Consider the following 21,296-nt stretch of genomic DNA (forward strand, 5'->3'; position numbering starts at 1 on the left):
TCTATATTCACGCTCGATGGAATCATCAGTCATACGTGAGCATTATGCCCTTGTTGTCAATAATGGCTTTTGGTTCATGTGTCCATGAATTTTGTGAGATTGAGATATTGAAATTTCTGCAGATGTGCCAGTGGATTACTCGACATACCTTCTTCTTGTTCTTGTTGTTCTTGTTCTTGTTGTTCTTGTTCTTGTTGTGTTTCCCCAGTCTGTTTTGCTTGAACAGACCAGTGTCGCAGAGAGTGTCTCACAGGATCGACCCAGAGATCCCTCAAGATCCTCTTGCCCACATGAAACTAGGACTGCACAGTCTTGCATGATATGTTTTATTGTGTGTGCAGCGGCCTGGCAGTGGTTGTTGTCAGTGGTGTCATTGAGTTGTGCCTTTGGGTGTAGAGCTGTCCTGACATGAGTTTTTTTTACATCCCGATAGGAAGTGACTCCTGCTGTTTCTACTTTGCAGAACCCACACTTGTCTGATTGACTCAGTCCCACCATCTCCTTAAAGCCATTCGTGTTGTGTTCTTAGCCGTGGACATTTCTAATGATTCGTTCTCTGTCCCAGTTGAGCTGACCTCTTCTTCGCCATTCTTTGTCTATCCCCAATCTGTCTAACTCTTTTATTTTTTTATTTCCCTGCTCTTTTGTCTTTCTCCCTGCTATCACTATATATCTGATGATATTACATCTTGTATTTTTATTTTGTCTTTTTTGCAATCATCGGGGCTGTATTTGTTGCTGTTTCAGTTTGGCACTTGACATCTTTTATTCACACCTGTTTTTGGAAGTTTTTTGCAAGGTGAGTGAGAGATACCTTTTCTGGCTTATTGTGTTCATGCTTGTACACAAATTATATTCAGTAGTCTGTTGAGCTTTTCACGCACTCTGCTAATCCAACAGTCGTCGCTATGTACACTTAATTGAGTTCCATCAGGCTGCCACCTCCTTCTTTCCTCAGCAGGTACATTCTTGGGATGCACTGATTTTTGTGGAACATTTTGTGGATAGTGAGGAGTTTCTTTGCTTTGATATCTAGTTTCTTGATATCCGCTTGTGGCCAGTTTACTATTCCGCAGCTGTACTGGAACACTGGTACTGCTATTTGGTTTATGGCTTTGATTTTGTTGCTTGGGGTGAGATATGTTTTCAGGATCAGCCTCGTTCTACGCAGGTATTCTTTGGTAATTGTTTTGCACCTTTTTTTTTTTTGACAAATTTGGTGCCCCCTTCTACTCCAAGGTATTTGTAAGATGCTGCGTTGTCAAGCTCCTGTATTGTTGTATTTTGGTCGATTTTTATGTTGTCCATTTTTGTTTGTCTACCTTGCATGAATGTGTAGCACTTGGCACACTTATCTCGGCCAAATTCCATTTGGATGTCACCAGAGAATCGTTTCACAAATTTCATTTGTTCTGCCAATCAATTTTTCGTTGTTCGGTGCAAAGAGGTTTAAGTCATCCATATACAGTAGATGTGCCACCTTACTTGTTGCTTTGAACGTTATTTTATTGGATGCTAGGGTGTATCCCTGTCTTTGCTCATTAACGAGGTTACTTAGTGGGTCCAGGGCCAGGCAAAACAGGAGAGGGGAAAGGCTATCTCCTTGGAAGATCCCACGTCGTATCTTTACTCCTGGTATTTCAATATTTCCCTCTGAGTTCTGCAGATTTAGTGTGGTATTCCATAGATCCATGGCTTTGTCAATCAGCTTTATTATTTGGGGATTATCTTGTACTTTTGCATGCACTTTATCATCCATGAATGTGGGACACTGTCAAAAGCTTTTTATAGTCTATCCAGGCTGTGGCCAAATTGGTTCTTCTCCTATTGCAGTTTTCGAGTATGACCTTGTTTAGTAGTAGGTGGTCTATTGTTCCATAGCATCTTTTGCATCCCTTCTGTTCTCCCTCTTGGCCTCCAAGTTGTGTTCGGTGGCGGTTCATCATTTCTGTGATGATTTGTGTTGAAAGTTTGTATGTTGTTGGTAGAAAGGTTATTGGCTGGTATTTGTGGGGTCGTTGGGTCGCTCCTGATTTTGGGATGAGGAAGGTGTTAAATTCTGTGAGTCATTAATTTGTGTGTGTGTGTGTGTGTGTGTGTGTGTGTTTCATATCTACTGTGTTTAGGGTTGAAAACGGAACGTGAAGTGTGGATGACATGGTGCTGTTCGCGTGGGTAAGTGAAGTTGATGTTGATGCATTAAATGGAATGACAGGTGATTTGTAGGCACGTGGTACATACGTTCTGTAATGCAAATAAAGTGTCATGACAGCGATAGAGTTGATTTTTTAATTATTTGAATGTTTGTGGTGTTCACATGATTTGAAGTCAAACAAATGCTGTTGTTTGTTTAGATGCTTGTAACTCGGAAAACACGCTGTACTCGGTTAAGTTTGCATCTGATTGGTTTATTATTTTAGAACATATAAACCCACGTGACCATTCGAGCATACAGTCACATTTTGTTCCATGAGAAAATAAATACTGTATTATGTACTTTTTTTTGTATGGTCCTGTGCAGGGTGCAAACAAATCTGGGCAGTTGGGTTTGGGCCATCACAATGATCAACTCCTTCCATGTCTGGTCCAGTGGCAGCCAGTGCCTCAACCAGCTGTGCCTGCAGTGAAAGCCATTTGTGGCGGAGGAGCTCATTCTGCCCTCGTGACTGGTATGCTTCTAGTTGGCAAAACTATTCATTGTACATCAATCCATGATGTCTCTCTGCCCTTGTCTATTCCTTGACTCGACCAATTAGTCTTGAGGCATCACAAAGAAAACTGCCATTGTGATGTTTCATTGTGTAGTGCAACCTGGTGGAGAAATTTTCCTCTCCATGACATTTTACATTTCTAACCTGTACATTTGTACATTGCTTTGATTTAATTCCGGTTGTACTGCCTGGTCTCCAGCACGGAAACTGCTATTGTCACCATCTTGTGTCTTTCTAACAGTAGTTTGCATACATAGTCGAGGCTCATGGAAGAGCGACTACTCTGAACGGATCAGGACGTAACAGCCAAAAACATGCATGCATGGGGTGGACAAGATGGATACAGAGGATGCATGTGGTGGACAAGAGTCCAAAAAGGGATACAGAAGGAAACTCCAAAGTTTTGGAAGGAGGAGGGAATAGGGTGGGGTGAACGAGAATTGAAAAGATCATGATTTTGGATGGGGGACGATATAAGATGGGGACGATGAAGACTTGTTGGGAGGAATGAGATTGAAGAGGATGTGGAGGTTGTTTCCACAGGTGGGAAAAAGAGGAACAAATGAGGGGAGGTGAGCAGTGATCCTGGATTTAGGTAGTTTCACCAGAAGGGGTTTTGTTCATGCAAGCGTTGGTGACTTCGATCCAAAACACGGTGGGTGTTTCTGATGGCTTTTTTTGTATACATAATTGAGGCTCGTGACAGAGCTTGTACACTGAATGGATCAGGACATAAGAGACAAAACAGGATACAAAACACGCAAAACAGGACAAAAAACAAGCATGTATGGGGCGGACAAGATGGACACAGAAGGAAACTCCAAGGAGGGGAAACTGGAAAATTGGAAGGAGGGAAGGATTATGGATTTGGGTAGGGTTAACAATGGCAGAAAATATCATGGTTTTGGATTGGGGATGATCTGAGATGGAGGTGAACAGGTGTCTTGAAGACCTGGAGTGAAGAGTGAGATTGAAACGAATGTGGAAGTTAGTTCCACAGAGCAGAAAAGAGAGGAACGAATGAGTGGAGGTGAGCATTGATCCTGGACTTAGGTAGTCTCGCCGTAAGGGAGTTGATAGGGGACTGTGTGTGTCCTGCAGAAACCAAAGGGGGGTGGCGGGGCAGACAAAAAGCATGGAAAGAGAAGGGGGTTCAAGACCAGAAAGGAGGTGGTAGAAAACAGGAAGACCACCGACCTATCTGTGTTGGCAAAGTGATAGACCCATAGACTCAGCTTGATCGCTGAGTCAATGGACTTATCACAGTCATGGTACATACACTTTTTAATTGCCGATTAAATAGGAATTGATGGTGTTGGTGTTGGTGTCCTGTTTTCTGAGGAGTTTGTAGACAGTGTGGTGAGTGTGACGAGAGTGAGTGATAGGTTGATGATGGTGAAAATGATGATTGGAAAGCTCTTGGTGAACGTCATCTCGGGATATGTTCCGCAGGTTGGTCGGAGCGATGAAGAGAAGGACAAGTTCTGGTATGCGATAGAGAAGCTGATGGAAAACGTGAAAGATGAGGAAGTTGTTGTGGTAGGAGGAGACCTAAATTGACATGTGGGAAGGAGTATGGACGGTTTTGAGGGAGTTCATGGGGGTTATGGATATGGTGTGAGAAATGGAGAAGATGAAAGGATTTTGGAGTTTGCTGATGGAGCTGATTTGTTGATTTGTAAGACTCAGTTCCAGAAAGAGGATAATAAGCTTGTTACATACACGTCAGTTGGGTCGACGACAACCGTTGACTACCTGATGGTGCGTAGGCGAGATAGGGGGCACCTCCAGGACACAAAGGTGATCCCGGGGGAGGAGGCTGTTTCACAGCACCACTTGGTTGTCTGCGACATAAGGGTGAAAGGTGCGAGGAGAGCTCGGCGGGTGAAGTACCAACCGAGAATGAAGGTGTGGAAGTTGAAATAAGTGACAGTAAGGGAGGCATTAAAAAAAGAGGCTGAGTTGGGTCGAGGATGATGTGGTTGAGCTTGAAAATGGTTGGATGTCAATGAAAGATAGTCTGTTGGGAGCCGTTGGTGAGGTATGTGGATGGACAAAAGGACCACCGAGGCACTCGGAAACATGGTGGTGGGATGATGAAGTTGGAAAGAGGATTGCCGAGAAGAGGAAGAAGTTCAAGGAGTGGCAGAAGGCGAAGGGTACGGGAGCAGAAAAAGCAGAGCATTAAAGTTATAAGGCAGCCAAGAAGGCTGCAAAGAAAGAGGTAGCAAAGGTGCAGGAGGCATGTAGGAAAATGTTTGGAGAACGCTTGCATTTGGAAGAGGGTCAAAGAGCGGTATTCAGGATTGCAAAGCAGATAGCGAAAGAGAGGTGTGATGTGATGGGGGTGAGTTGCTTGAAGGATGAAGTGGGACAAATCGTTGTGGACCCAGATGGAATTAAAGGAAGATGGAAAAGACATATGGAAATGCTGTTGAATACAGAGAATGAATGGGATGGCAACATAGAGAGTAACTCAGTTTTAGGACCGGCAGAGAAGATAACTGAGAAGGAAGTTGAGGAAGCGATAAAAGCAATGAAGAGTAGAAAAGCGGGAGGGCCGACGGGAGTTGTGGGAGATATGTTGAAGGCAGCAGGAAGTTGGGGTGTGAAGAGAATGACAGAGATCTGTAATCTGTTGGTGAAAGAAGGCCGCATTCCAGTGGATTGGGAACTGAGTAACCTCGTCCCTCTATACAAGGGGAAAGGTGACCCCCTGGAGTGTGGCTCGCACCGAGCGATAAAGTTATTGGAGCATGGAATGAAGGTATTGGAAAGGGTGTTGGAGAGGAGGATAAGGAAGAAGGTGAAGATCGACGAAATGCAGTTTGGATTTATGCCAGGAAGAGGAACGACAGACGCGCTCTTTATTGTGAGGCAGTTGCAGGAGAAGTACATGGAGAAGAGGAACAAGTTGTTTCTTGGGTTTGTTGATCTGCTGAAAGCATTCGATAGGGTTCCACGCGAAGTATTGAAATGGACATTGAGGAAGTTAGGAGTGGAGAAATGGTTGATCAGAGTAGTGATGGCAATGTACAAAAGAGCGCGCTCAGCTGTAAGGACGAAGGACGGGAACAGTGGTGAGTTTGAGGTGAAGGTGGGAGTGCATCAGGGGTCGGTACTAAGTCCACTACTATTTGTAGCTGTGATGGAGGTGCTGGCTCAGAACGTAAAGGAGGGTTTACCGTGGGAGTTGTTGTATGCAGATGATCTGGTGTTGATTGCGGAAAGTATGGATGGACTGAAGGAAAAGATGAACAAGTGGAAGGAATGTATGGAGACAAAAGGTCTGAAGGTGAATATCGGAAAAACGAAGGTGATGGCAAGTGGTAAAGCATGTGGTGAGGTGGAAAGAACTGGGAAGTGGCCATGTGCTGTGTGCAGGAAGGGTGTCGGAGTGAACTCCATTCAATGTACAATGTGCGCTGAGTGGGTTCATCAAAAATGTAGTTGTCTGAGAGGGTCATTAACCAGTGTGGCAGCTACATTCAAATGTAAGGTGTGCACAGAGGGAGCTGCAGATGGAGGTGATGTTGAGTTGGATCTTGGAGACGGCGTGAAGCTGGAAGGTGTGAAAACATTTTGCTACCTCGGAGACATGCTGAATGGAGAAGGTGGATCAGACTCGGCAACGGTTGCTGGAGTGAGATGTGTATGGAAGAAGTTTCGGGAACTGAGTGGCATGCTGATGAGGAGGGGAGTGTCGTTGAAGCTGAATGGAAAGGTGTATGCTGCATGTGTGAGAAGTGTTATGATTTATGGGAGCGAGACATGGGTAATGAACGTGGAGCAGCAACGAAGGCTGGAAAGGGTGTAAATGCGAATGGTTCGGTGGATGTGCGGAGTATCATTGAGAGAGAGGAAGACAAATGATGAATTGCGAAAGATGATGGGAATAGAGCCTGTGATTGATGCTGTGAAGAGGAACAGGTTGAGATGGTTTGGTCATGTGTTGAGGAAGGATGAAAGTGACTGGTTGAGAAGAGTGATGGAAATGAATGTAGAAGGAAGTAGAGGACGGGGAAGACTGAGAAAGACTTGGCTAAAGATGGTGGAAGAAGAAATGCGGGCAAGGGGGTTAACAAGGAGAGATGCAGAAAATATGGCAAAATGGAGAAGATTGTCATGGGGGCCGCAAGGCTAACCCCCGCTCTAGCAGGGAAAATGGCCTTAAAATGCATGTTGTTGTTTGTTGTATAGTAATTGAGTGAGGCCTCATAGTTATTATTTTTTCTGTTTTTTTTTTTTTTTTACTGGCTTTCAGGCTTGTGAAGGAGCTGCAACACAAATCATGCGCACATGCAGACAGATGCATGAAACAACAGCAGACTTTATTTTCATACAAATACATCCATTGAGATTTGGGGAAGTGACGTGACTTCCCAGAGAACTCTGGGTTCCAGCACCATTATCTTTAAGACGTCGCCTTTCTCTCTGCACTTAGCGGGCCAATCAAGGAGTTTCCTCCTCCCCATGGACGCCAACCTGTATAGAATATTGCGTTGAGATTTGTTCGCCACATCTGAGGAAGGGCATAGCTGCCATAGAGAAGGTTCAGCATCGTTCTACGAGATTGATTCTGCAGATACCTAAAATAAGCTGTAAGGAGTGGCTGAAGGAGACAGGGCTTTATCCATTGAAAATAAGGACGATTATGGGTGGACATGATTGAGATGTTTAAGATAATGAAGGGTGTGGATAAGATAGATGCAGTGGATTATTTTCAGTGGAATTAACAGTGTTGTGACAAGGGGCCATAGCTTGAGTCTCAAGAAGATGAGAGTTAGGACATTTTTTAACGTGGGGGTCTTTCAGTCGGAGAGTACTTAATACATGGAATGATCTTTCTGGAAAGCTAGTGGCAGTAGAAGGGGTGGTGGATAGGTTGAAATTGGAATTAGATATGTACCTGAATGCATTGGAGATAGAGGGATATGGAGATATCAGCAGAACTTGTAAGTCGGTTGTCTGTGGATGGCCGATGGTCTCTGGGTTCGGTGCAGCACCGGCATGATGGGCCGAATGGACCTCTCCTGCACCAAAGTTCCTTGTGCGTCTCCTGTTGTGTATAAAGATCTTCAGTATTTGGTCATTTAAGCATATTGTATGGCCTTGCAATGCCCTATACTCATCGACTGGAATTTTATTATTTTGCTTCCAGATTTTCATGGGTTAGAGGTGGGATGCTCGGCCATTCCTCTCAGAGAGTACCCCTCTCTCTTTCAAATTATCTGGTCATTTTCAATGATGTATAATTCCAGTTCCTATACTCCCAACATTCCCCACCATTAGACGAATAATCTGCATCTGCACTCGTTGCTCCACAAGAGCAGTTTTCACATTGAGACACCACTATACCAGTTTTGCTGCACCTTGTCACATGACGTGTTCCATTGACGACACAGATGAAAGGTTCATGTCCAGTTGCTTTTATTTGTGATTTCATAGAGTGCATGGCCCACCGAACTGTCATGGTGTCATTTTACTCCATTCCCTCCCGACCTAAACACTTTCACCATATCAGGTCAAGTTTTGATTTGACAAAAGGGTCGTGTATGTTCTGTTTAACAATGCATTGCGAGCACCTCTTTCCTCTTGGCAGATGGAGGTACCTACCATTTGATAAACAATCATCATTCCCCATTTAAACTCCTTTCTAAACTTCTTCCTTTGAGTGATAATGCTCTGGATTTGAGCAATTTGACTTGTTTGAGTATTTTTTTTTTACCGCTTCTCTTGATGACGTATGTATTTTTCAAAATAGGATTGAGGCTTGTGGAAGAGCGAGGTGATGGCAGGTGAAAAAGCAATGAACCGGTAATGGGGTAGTGGGGCCATGGTTGGATGCAGCAAGCAAACATGGAAAGCATGAACAACCAGAAAAAGAGAGGGCATGGGGGTGGGGATGTTGAGGGGGTGAGGGAGGTGTGAGGGGAAACACAGTAACTGTAAGTAAGGGTATGGGGAGTGGGTGTGGGGTGGGGTAAATACTCGAGGTTACCCGCCTTTTGGGTGGTATGAGGAATAGATCTGTGTAATATGAAAGCTAAATCTTGTACTGTTTTTGGAATTATCACATACACAAGCCAAGTTATCGAGATGGTTGCCAACATAATTCAGCTAATCACAGCCGTGATCTAATCAGGTTGAGATAGTGTCATGAAGAAAAGTTATCTGCGTTATGAAAGCTAAATGTTCAAGGGCGGTGTATAGTGGTGGCGAACATTGGGAATTGGCATGGAAATGTGAATCCCGTTTTGGTGCAAATATGCAAATGAGGTCTGCTTCCACGGTTAGCTTTGCTTGAGAGATGACGAAAGAAAGAGAGATAACCATGATAATGAAATGGGATATTTTGTAATTTTATTATTGCCAAGACTCAGGTATTTTTCAAGATATCAGATTTGAACTTATACAGCTTATTTGTATGCATGTGTGGTAATTATATGTTTATAAAATCTGGTCAAGTGTAGTAAAAGGTCAAATTCAATGCCATTCAAAATATGCAGAACACCTATTAGACGGCAATTGGAAAATGTATCGACCAAATTTGTTATGCACAACATTCAATTATGTAAAACACTTGATGGGTCAAATTTTCAAAATTACCAATTTGCTGTTTCCATGGCAACTATTTTTTATTTGGACTTTACAAGTATTGTGCAATGCACAATACATCTTTTTTGTTACTTGGCCAAAAATTTTTTTTGGGGACAGGTACCGTATGTTGATCACTCCAGTTTGTGTGTTTGTGTGTGTGTGTGTGTGTGTGTGTGTATTTGTGTGTGTGTTTGTGTGTTTGTCTGTCCACTCACTTATACTTGCCTACAGGTCACAATTTTAAACTGATCTTCATGAAACCTCACAAAATGGTAGAGTTCATGGTCTGACAAAATCCTATTTATTTTTCAGGTCAAAGGGTCAAAAGTGAACACAGGCCAAAGGTCAACCACTTTTTCTCGAATTTCTAAAATCCTAAATGTTTATCCGATTGACTTGAAATTAGAATAGGATTTATATATCAGCTAACTGAATTCAACCACCAACTATTTTGGAGATCAATGTAGGCCAAAAGGTCAACATAGGCCGAAAGGCTAACAGCATAAATTTTTTTCTAAAATCCTCAATTTCCATCCGATTGACGTGAAATTTGAATAGGATTTTCATATGAGCTAACTGAATTAAACCCAAAAAATTGTATAATTAACTGTGATTGTATTATAATTATACAAAAATTGTATAATTGTATAATTGATAAAAATTGATCAATAAATAGTGATCATAAAATATTTTCTTACTCAATTGGCTAATAGCATATCAAAACCACCATCATGCATATAAGTGCCACCATCGTGCAAATAAGTGCATCATTCGAAGCTTTAAATTTTTGAAAATTAATTAAATAAGTTATTACTTGAAAAACTAAATAATTAATTGATTAGTTGATTAATAAATAAATCAAAAATATCCTTTATAGCCACCTCACTTGGTCACTGTCGTGTCCAAATATCAGCTTCCTGGCTCAAAGAGTGCCTGAGATATTGCCCAGATGAGAAAGACAATAAATAAATGATTAATAATGAAAATAAATAACTAATAATAAAAAATAATGAATCAACTGGCTAATTAGGCTATGAGCCAGACCCCCCAAATTGACCGGTCGGTACCATACAGATGGAGTAAGGCTCATTGTGATTTTTAGCAAGATATATGTCCCTAGATATGAAAAAAAGTGATAGCAGTGTATAACTCTCGGCCATCTCTGTGTTATCACCCGAAATATTATTATACGCCCGCTTCGCTTCGCCAAAAAATGTGATATTTGCAAAAATTGGAATAAATATGTTTTTAAGGACCACAGAGTGCCAATAATTTGCACACTGGATGCCAACTAATATAGTAATAGAAATATAGAACATTTGTGGGGGTTATTTATCAAATTTTTGATATAATGACAAAAAATATGTTAAATTTAGTGAAAAAGTGGTCGAAATCGCTTCGAGTTCAGAATTCACATTGTACATTTTTGTCAATATTTCAAAAATGAAAACTCCCAGAGTAACATTTGACCCCTCAAAATCTTCGCAAGGAACCACTGCATTGGAATATATCATTACTTTGTAATATGGTGGTTGTTTGGGGCACATATTTTGGTAAAGTTCAAAATATGTTCAACCATACCCCCTAATTTTGATATTATAGGTGCTAAAGGGTTAAACATTACTGTATTTGCATCTGTATTACCCAACTAAATTGTTGAATAATAATAGGCCAAAAGGTCAACATAGGCCAAATTTCTAAAACTGTCAATTTTCATCCGATTAGCATAAAATTTGAAGACAATTTGCATATTGGTTTCAGACCTGGTCACTCTACTCTGGACATGCTGCTTCTGCTTTCTCAACAATGGATGGAGGTCCTCAACGCCAAACAGGAAATTAGAGCCGTCTCCCTTGACATGTCACGTGCCTTCGATACGGTCTGGCACCCTGCTCTGTTCACCAAACTCTCCTCCTTTGGTATCCATGGAAATCTCCACGCATGGCTGGCGGACTTCCTCTCTGGTCGTAGTCAACGTGTGGCCCTGAATGGGTTTCTCTCATCTCCTCCTCCTGTTCAGGCTGGAGTTCCCCAAGGTAGTGTTCTGGGCCCAGTGCTTTTTCTGGTCTTCATCAATGATCTCTCTGACTCTCTTGAAAATCCTCTCTATCTCTTTGCTGACGACTCTACTCTCTGTCGCTCCATTCCTCATCCCTCAGATCGGCAGTCTGCAGCCTCCTCACTCTCTGCAGACCTGGACAAAATCACAGACTGGGCAAACAAATGGAACATGTCTTTCAATCCTGATAAATCTCACACTCTTACGATGTCTCTCCGAAAAGACCGACTGGACAACCCTCCCATCCACTTTCTGAATAATCCTCTCCAAGAAGTTCTGTCACTCAAGCTTTTGGGTCTCACTATTTACCATGATCTTTCCTGGGAAAACCACATTTCAAATCTGGCCTCCAAAGCCAGTCGCCGACTGGGCATCCTCCGTCGTGCAAAGTCCTTCCTTGGCACACCTGAGCTCCTCACCACATACAAGGCTTTCATCCGCAGCTCTATGGAATACTGCTCTCCCCTCTGGTCTGGTGCTCCTGCCTCACACCTAGCCCGTCTTCACGCTGTTGAAACCAAAGCGTTCAGAATCATTGGAATCTCCCACGATGAAGCTAACTCCAAGGGCCTTTCACTCACTCACCACAGGCAGGTTGGTGGTCTTTCCGTCTTCTACCGACTCCTCTCTGGCCTTGCCTCCCCAGCCTTCTCTGGGCTCTGTCCCCCAAATATTCCGACAGGTCGCACAAGATCTGCCTGCAACCCTCTTATGGTTAAACTGCCAAAATCAAGACTTTCTGCTCACCTTCACTCCTTCATTCCTCTTTTCTCCCGCCTCTGGAACAAACTCCCTCACTCTCTTCAATCCCACTCCACCCTCCAGGTCTTTAAAACAGCTGTTCACCACCATCTCTTATCCTCCCCCATCCAAAACCTTGATCTTTTCTACCCCCGCTAATTTCGGTCCCCTTGTGTTTTATACTTCTCCCACCCCCCCCCCCCCCTTCCCATGCCTCCTGCCCCCAAGCCCTCTCCCTCCCACACTTCTCCCTGCTCTCAAATGTTGTGGTTGTGTGCTTCCCCTTCTCTCCCCATCTTGTCTTCCGCTCCCTCTTTTTGTATATTTTGTTTGTCTGGTTGATTTGTTTGTGAAATAAATGTTAGCTCTTTCACGAGCCTCGATTCAGTATACAAAAAAATAAATAAATAAATAAAATCAGGTCACTGAATTCAACCACCAATTATTTTTGAGGTCAAAAGGATGCTCTACTGAGTGCCATTCTACTTTGTTCTCTTTTTCCAATTGTTCCTCTGAGAGATTTTTCATTTGATTGTTTGTTTGTCTGTGAGCAGCATATCTCAAAAAGTTGTGGACGGATTCATACCAAACTTGGTGGACGGGTTGGGTGTGTGACAAGGACCAGTTCGTTAGAATTTGGTGAAGATTCGGATCCAGATCTGAGAATGGAATTTTTAAAAGGGATTCTTCATCATTGAGAGATAGGGTCAAAAACAATATAAATCACGATATTTAAAAAAGTTGTGGAAGGATTATGACAAAACTTGGTGGATGAGTTGGGCAGGTGACAAGAAATAGCTGATTAAAATTTGGTTCAAGTCCAAATCCAGATCCGGCCTATCGGTCGGATACAAAACGTAAACTGTTCAACCTGGCGCTGGTATGTTCTCGACTGAGTGCTGTCGTAGTTTTATCTGTGCAGATATTGAATCTTACAAATGTCAAACAATATGTCATTTGGGAGGGACTGATAGGGCCAACAACAGGCCATAGCATTATGCAGATCTTATATTGCCTTTTATTGGTCTCAGGATGCTGGCTTATATTACCCTATGGAAAACAAGGCCTTGGGAATCATTGGGATCTCATGTTTTGTCCATGCTGAAGTGAATAATCTGTTGCTGCTGGACTTTCACAGACTCCTCTTGGGTCTTGTCTCACCTTTAACGCCTTGAAGATCGACCTTGAGGAATTTGTGAACAAACTTAACCCCTCTTCTTGCATCCTATGGCATACATCAATCAGCGTTTTAATTTCCATTGATTGTTGTACCTGTCTGCCGAGGCAGATCGACACTAGCCTTCAGGAGAAGGACTAGTTCTTCAATCGACCTAAACCCCCCCTCTAGTTCTTTCCCTGCATGTTTGATGCTCTTTCCACCTCTGCTTGTTGCATGATAAGCAGCTCCTTTTTTAATTTTTACAGCACAAGGTGGCCTTGTGCACAGTGGTATTGGGTATATGCATCAGCCATGCTACACATGAACCAATACACAAATTTTGACTCTGCAGAGAAAGTTAATCTGTGCACAGGAATTAATCACTCTACTGCGGTACCATCCCCTCATCGTTCTGCAAAGCCTTTCGTGATTTTGTGAAGGAACAATTCTTAACCCCTTATCACCATCATGAGAAAAGAAGGCCAATCCTTGAGACAAATGGCAAAAAAAAAATACAAGTGTCAGAAAATGCAGTTTCTTGTGCCAATGCCATCCTTTACTGGATTAATTTTGCACCATCTCTCTGGCTCCGACCTCACCCTCTCTGACCACCTAGCCATCACTATGACCATCAACATCCCCACCCCAGCACCAAGGCATTATCGCACGATCAACTTCCGTAAGCTAAACGCTCTTTCACCTACCTCATTCTCATCCACCCTCTCTGGAAAAATGTCCACTTCTCCCTTCGTTGACCTCCACACCCCTTCTGACCTCACTGACTACAACAACCACACTCTCTCCTCCTGCCTTGACCAGCTTGCGCCTATAAAAACCAAAACAGTTTCTTTCACCCATTCTGCTCCCTGGTTTACCCCTGAACTCCGCTTGATGAAAACTCGTGCTCGCCAACTTGAAAGACTCCGCAATAAAACAGGTCTCACAATTCACTCCCAAGCCTACAAGGACCACCTACAACACTACAAAGATGCCCTCTCCCACGCCCGCTCCGCCTACTACTCTCAAATTATCCACTCTGGCTCCGGAAACTCAAAAGCACTCTTCTCTACAATAAACAAACTCCTCAGCCCCCTGAACACCACCACCCAGTCATTCACAGTAGACAACTGCATCTCCTTCCTTTCATTCTTCCAATGCAAAATTGACAACATCTACAGCAGCTTAAGCACCACCGCACCCGCTCCCCCTCAAACCACCTGCCCCCCCTTATCCTGCCAACCCCTGTCTCAATTCTCCCCAGTCTCCCATACTGACCTCTCTGAACTCCTCATAGGAATGAAAACTGCCACCTGCACTCTTGACCCCATCCCCTCCAGCTTTGTCAAGGCCTCCCTCCCTGCTCTCTCTCCACTTATCATTGCAACAATAAACTCCTCCCTGTCTACAGGCATCGTCCCACCATCCCTCAAAATTGCTGCTGTTACCCCCATTCTGAAAAAACCTGGACTCAACCCTGACACCCTAAACAACTTCAGACCCATCTCCAACCTACCCTTTCTGTCAAAAGTTTTGGAACGCACTGTAGCCACTCAACTCAAACATCACCTCTATGCCAGTAACCTGTATGAAACATTCCAATCCGGATTCCGCTCCAACCACAGTACTGAAACTGCTCTCCTCAAAATCACCAACGACCTTCTCCTCTCCTCTGACGCCGGCAACCTCAACATTCTCATCCTCCTCGACCTCAGCGCCGCCTTTGACACCATCAATCACACCATCCTCCTCACCCGACTTGAAACCACCTTTAACATTACCGGCACTGCCCTCTCTTGGATCAAATCATACCTCTCTGACAGACGCCAGTTCATCTCCATCAATAACTGCAAATCCCCCACTGCTCCCCTCCCCCAAGGTGTCCCCCAAGGTTCAGTTCTTGGCCCCCTCCTCTTCATCCTGTACCTGTCCCCCCTTGGTCACTTAATCCGCCGTCATGGTCTCCAATTCCACTGCTTCGCCGATGACATCCAGCTTTTCATCTCCACCAAGTCCATCTCCACCGCCACCCAATCTATCCTGACAAACTGCATCACTGAAATAAAATCCTGGCTTCAAATCAACTTCCTCAAACTTAACTATGATAAATCTGAAATAATCATCATTGGCCCAAAAACGCTCACCAAATCCACCCATAACTTTGCCCTCAACATCGACGGTTTCCCAGTATCCACCTCCCCTCACATCCGGAATCTTGGCATCATCTTTGACCAAACCCTCTCCTTCGACAAATACACTAAACAGATCACAAAGACAGCCTTCTTTCACCTGAAAAACATCGCCCGTCTCCGTCCATCCCTCTCCTCCACGGCTGCAGAAACCCTCATCCATGCCTTCATCACCTCCCGTCTGGACTACTGCAACAGCCTCCTCTATGGTTCACCCTCAATAATCACCAATAAACTCCAATACATTCAGAACTCCGCTGCCCGTCTACTCACCCATTCCCGGACCCGTGACCACATCACCCCCGTCCTTTACAAGCTTCACTGGCTCCCCATCCCCCAGAGAATCCAGTACAAAATCCTCCTCTTGACCTACAAAGCCCTCCATGACCTGGCCCCATCCTACCTGGCTGACCTCCTCTCCAGACATACTCCCACCCGCAACCTCTGCTCTGCTGGTACCAACCTCCTGACCCCCCCCCCCCCATGCGGACCAAATTCAGATCCTGGGGGGACAGGGCCTTCTCCATCGCTGCTCCCACCCTCTGGAACTCACTACCTCACACCATCAGAGACTCCTCCTCACTCACCAAATTCAAAACATCACTCAAGACCCACCTGTTCAACACTGCATTCAACATTTCACCCACAGCATTTAACACCTGACTATTTCTTCTCCTTCTCCTTCCTTTTGCTTTGATTATTTACCCTTTTGATTTTTGTCTTTTTGCACTTGTTTTTTTGTACTCTGTCAAAGCGTCTTTGGGCTTCTTGAAAAGCGCTATATAAAATAAATGTATTATTATTATTACTATTATTAAACGACATAACGAAACTGGTAAAAATGCAGATAGAAAATGTTCTGATCAACCAAGAATCACAACAGAATCGCAGGACAAGTAACCCATCACCAGTCTGAGCAACAGACGTCTTACAGCACCTGAAATTAGAGCCTAGCGAAACAGCTCCAGCATTGCAACTGTTTCAAGGCCTTCTTTTCTCAAAGTTACATTTGCCTGTCTTTTTTCTGGCATTAGCTGGTCTTTGACACCCATGTTCGTGCAATCTGAAACACAAAAACCTCATCAGATTGTATGGCTGGCCTTTCTGTAAACATTTTTTGCAACGCCTGGCAATAATAGACACTGCACGTGATGAAGAAACTAAGCACAAACATTAATTCCACACACAGGAGAGTATTTGTAAACAGTTTTTGCTCCTGGAATGAAACGTGAATAACATTAACTTCGCGTTTCAGTTTGGATTTAGTTTTGCACTTTTCGACCTATTTACAAAATTGCTTTAAACCTCCGTTTCGCACAAGAAAGATGCATTGAAGCACAATATATTATCAGTAGATAAGCAGATTTATCTTTGGTAAGAATTTTGTTCACATCTTATGTTCATTAAGCGCATTAAACAGATTAAGTTGGGTGTACCTAAATTTTTGACTGGTAGTGTTGATGTGTGTATATATATACATACAGTCACGTGAAAAAGTAAGTACAGTAGTACACCCCATGTAAAGTTTTGACTTTTTCAACATATTTCAACATACAGCTATTTGATCTTCATTTCAACAATATTGATAGATAAAGGTGATATAACATAACAAATATCATGAAACATTTACATTTTGTAGTCCATTTTATCGTTTAAGTAAACATAAATGCAAATTTCGCATGTGGAAAAAGTAAGTACACCCTTGGCTCTAATCGGTGGTATTGCCCCCTTTGGCAGAAACAACCTCAAGTAGGCGTTTCTTATAACTGTCTACCAGTCTCTGACATCGACTGGGAGAAATTTTGGCCCACTCCTCCATGCAAAATTCTTTCAGATTTGTGATGTTTCAGGGGTTTCTTGCATGCACAGCTCGTTTCAGATCCCCCCACAACATCTCGATGGGATTTAGATCCGGGCTTTGACTTGGCCATTCCAGAACCCTCCATTTCTTTCTTTTCAGCCATTCCTTGGTGGATTTACTGGTATGTTTAGGGTCATTGTCATGCTGCAAGGTCCACCTGCGGTTGAGCTTCAACTTTCCGACAGATGGCCTCACATTATCCTCAAGCACCCTCTGGTACAATGAAGAATTCATAGTGGATTCTATGATGGTGAGCTGCCCAGGCCCTGATGCAGCAAAGCTGCCCAAACCATAATATTTCCACCACCATGCTTTACAGTTGGTATCAGGTTCTTGTGGTCAAATGCTGTCTTTGGTTTTCGTGAAACATGTCTTCTGGTACTGTGGCCAAATAGCTCTACCTTTGACTCATCTGTCCAGAGCACATTGTTTCAGAAGTGCTGGTCTTTGCCGAGGTGTTCATTGGCAAACTTTAGTCTTGCCCTGATGTTCTTTCTGGACAGCAAAGGTTTCCTCCTGGCACACCTCCCATGTAGATCAAATTTGTGCAGCCTCTTTCTAATGGTAGACTCGTGCACTTTGACATCAACAGTGCAAGAGCTACCTGTAGGTCCCGTGATGACATTCTGGGGTTCTTAGAGACTTCTTTCAGCATCTTGCGGTCTGCTCTCTGGCTGAATTTGCTGGGGCGGCCTGGCCTGAACAAGTTGGCAGTTGTTTGGAATCTTCTCCACTTGTAGATGATCTTCCGGACAGTTGAATGATTGATTTCAAATTGTTTGGAGATCTTTTTAAATCCCTTCCCAGACTCGTAGGCATCTATAACCTTCTTTCTGAAGGCCTCAGAGAGCTCTTTTGATCTCGGCATGGTGACGCCGCACACTTCAACAACAAAGAGCAAACCAAACGAAATGGCTGAGGTTTAAATAAGACTGGTTCCTCCAAGATCCTCTCGAACGATGTTCTAATCATTTGCACCTGAGCTGATGTACCTGATTCTAATTTTAGGTATTTGAAGTAGTGATAAATGTGAGGGTGTACTTACTTTTTCCACATGCGAAATTTACATTTATGTTTATTTAAACTATAAAATGGACTACAAAATGTAAATGTTTCATGATATTTGTTATGTTATATCACCTTTATCTATCAATATTGTTGAAATGAAGATCAAATAGCTGTATGTTGAAATATGTTGAAAAAGTCAAAACTTTACATGGGGTGTACCTACTTTTTCACGTGACTGTATTTATCATACACACATACAGCACACTGGATGGATTTCCTCTCTCCTTTGCAGACAGTGGTGATCTTTACGTCTGCGGACAGAATTCTCATGGCCAACTTGGCCTTGGACACTTGGAGGATGTGGCAAACTTCACTCGCTGCCCTGCACTCCCTGGGTGCTCTGTTGCCAAAGTTGCCTGTGGTTGGGAGTTTACGCTCATACTCACAGGTATGGAATTCACACAATCCATCGTCGTAATCGTACTTCACACCCATGGGGATTGCAAGGTGGTTGTTGTTGTTACCTTTGCCCCCGAAGTTGTGCGGGATTATGCTTTCACCCTCGTCTGTTTGTCTGTCTTTTTTTGAACAAGATATCTCAAATGATGGACGGATTATGCCAAAACTCAGTGAATGAGTTGGTTAGGGGACAAGAACAAGCGATTCGATTTTGGTTCAGGTCCGAATCCAGATCCAGCCTATCAGTGGGATACAAAACAAATTATTGTGTCTGGCAGATGTATGCTCTCTACCGAGTGATAATCTAGTTTTGCCTTTGATCATTCTGATAATGGTGTATGTTTGAATTTGAGTATATTTTTGGTTTTATCAGTTATGATTTTACCTGAATTTTCGAAAAACAAACATTAACACACTGTATATGAGCCCAAATTGATGTAAATGGAGAAATTCTGACCTGTAACTCTGTAAATGGTAGTAACTTTGTAAAGATGATGCAATGCCATCTATTTATTATGTACCTAAATATAACTGTTTCACTCCGCTCCCTCCCCCAATGCTCAATGTATGCCTCTTCCATCCTACCTCCTACTTTAATACGCTCCCAAACTTACCTACTCACCATACTCCTCCCATATTCCCCTTCTCTCTCTGATTCTCCTTTTTTCCTCGTCTCTCCTTTTTTCTTGACTTTTTGTAAATTATATTTCTTAAATTTCTTTCTTGCTGCCACCTCATTGTGCATATGTATTGACGGACTGCCTCTAATTGAAAGATTGCTACTGTGTGATAAACATTGCAGAAATCTTTATGACATTTGACATGATGCAATAGTCCTGTTTTCCAATTAATGTTGTGTATTTATTTATTTAATTTGTGACACAGACAGGCAAACTGAACAAAAAACCCCAAAACAATTTGCTCTCATAGATGTTCATCCCTTCATACCAATGACACTGCTTGCCAAGTAATGCTACTGCAATCATAAGGCCTTGCAGTGCGTTAACCCATTATTATTGTTCTTTGTTCTCCCTTACCTCTTAGTGGACGGCCAGCTTTTTTCCTGTGGTTCCGACTCACACGGACAGCTTGGTCTAGGCACTGGTTCAAAAAGCTCATCGGCTCACGTGTCTACTCCCGTTAAGGTTTGGAGAAATTTTTGCACTGATTGGTGGACAGACAATTGAGGCGTAGAGAAGTGGGAATCATTTGCCTTTGTTTTCCATGTCGGATGCGGATGATTTCCCTTGTGCGTTTGGGGAAATATAATGATAACACCAAGCATGATTTTTTTGTATGCTACAAAGTTTACTTTATGCAGAAACATTTTACACTCCTTCAATTTGCACTCAGCGTTTATATTCACCTTAACCCCAAATGAACTGGGTCATTTTGAGCTTTCCCTGACTGATCTCGGCCGTCGATGGTCTGATGAACTTGAAAATTTGCACACGCATAGATCATCACGTAACGAATGTGATGGTAAATATATATGTTTTCATAATATGTAAATTTGCTAATTATTGCCTAATTATGTTTTTTTATTATTCAGGATGCCTTAGATAACATGCTAAAACACTCAGAAGAAATTACAGGCCAATTCATTTACACCATCAGTGTCCTAATGCATGTTACCCTTACTAACATGTGTTTTGCTATATATTGTTAGGTTTATGGGAGTAGGTGAAAGGATACCATCGGGAAGGTAGGACTGTATAATTATAGCTTGGACCATGTAACGCGTAGGAGCATTTCAATGTAATAAGTAGGGAAACTGTAGCTTAAGACTTTGTGTCTTCACACGAGGGGGGGGGGGGGGGGGGGGGGGGGGGGGGGGAGGGGGGGTGAAGCAGTGCTAATTAGCTATAGGGATTAAGGCTAATTTTCACCAGTACGTGATTTTCCCTCTAATTTTCCCTTTACGTTTTGCTGACAAGGCCGGCCATGAAAACTTCCTTGAAACAACATTTACCACGCTCGCAAGAACCCAAGCAGAGCTGTCGTGTTTCTTTGTTCATGGGTTCGGGATTAAACCCATATTACTTTAGTTCCGTTCAGGTAAGCGTCTCACAGCCTCCATCTCGCGCGCATCATAACCGACAAAAATTGGGAAAGTCGCCTCGGGGGTAAAAAAAACGTTCAGCTATTCGTCATCCGGCAGTCTTAATCGCTGGTGACAGGACAATATAAACATATGCAAAACAAGACTGGAAGTCGAATAGCGGCGTAGCCAGGCTTGTAAAATATTATAAACCACAAACACATATGATTAGCTTTTTAAACAGTCGCTAATGCTGCTTATAACATTAAACAAATAGGTTTTGAGGAATCCCGACATCCGTGAGGTAAATGTTTCTTACAGAACTGAGGGAAGATCTACTGTAATCTAGATTATACCCCACAAGGGTTGGGTACGTACCGTTTTGTTGGAAGAGACGTAACGCCGTTTCTTTCAATATTTGATGGTCATTTTAACAATCGGTTTGTTTGTGTTTCACACTGAATGAAAAAT

The 21,296-nt window shown here is 43.0% G+C and overlaps 2 protein-coding genes across 9 annotated transcripts in view; one reads left to right on the forward strand and one right to left on the reverse strand.

The window, feature by feature from the left end:
* Positions 1-15,214, reverse strand: part of UBE2T (ubiquitin conjugating enzyme E2 T) — an 86,007-nt gene extending 70,793 nt beyond the window's left edge. Inside the window, exon 1 of the mRNA XM_078782353.1 lies at positions 15,194-15,214. The gene's annotated coding sequence lies outside the window, so the exon portion shown is untranslated. The remainder of the gene's footprint in view (positions 1-15,193) is intronic.
* Positions 1-21,296, forward strand: part of SERGEF (secretion regulating guanine nucleotide exchange factor) — a 373,010-nt gene that overhangs the window by 1,189 nt on the left and 350,525 nt on the right. For 7 of the 8 annotated variants that reach the window (XM_078782347.1, XM_068123300.2, XM_078782343.1 and 4 more), the window contains exons 2-5: positions 2,127-2,175; positions 2,522-2,669; positions 18,618-18,773; positions 19,829-19,929. In XM_078782347.1, coding sequence (XP_078638473.1) covers positions 2,158-2,175; positions 2,522-2,669; positions 18,618-18,773; positions 19,829-19,929 — 423 coding nt within the window. In that variant the 5' untranslated portion in view covers positions 2,127-2,157. Of the gene's footprint in view, positions 1-379; positions 800-2,126; positions 2,176-2,521; positions 2,670-18,617; positions 18,774-19,828; positions 19,930-21,296 lie in introns of those variants that run through there. The other variant, XM_078782345.1, reaches the window with a different exon arrangement.

This window comes from Myxine glutinosa, chromosome 7 (assembly GCF_964187855.1).
Source record: "Myxine glutinosa chromosome 7, kmMyxGlut1.1, whole genome shotgun sequence".
Taxonomy (NCBI): domain Eukaryota; kingdom Metazoa; phylum Chordata; class Myxini; order Myxiniformes; family Myxinidae; genus Myxine; species Myxine glutinosa.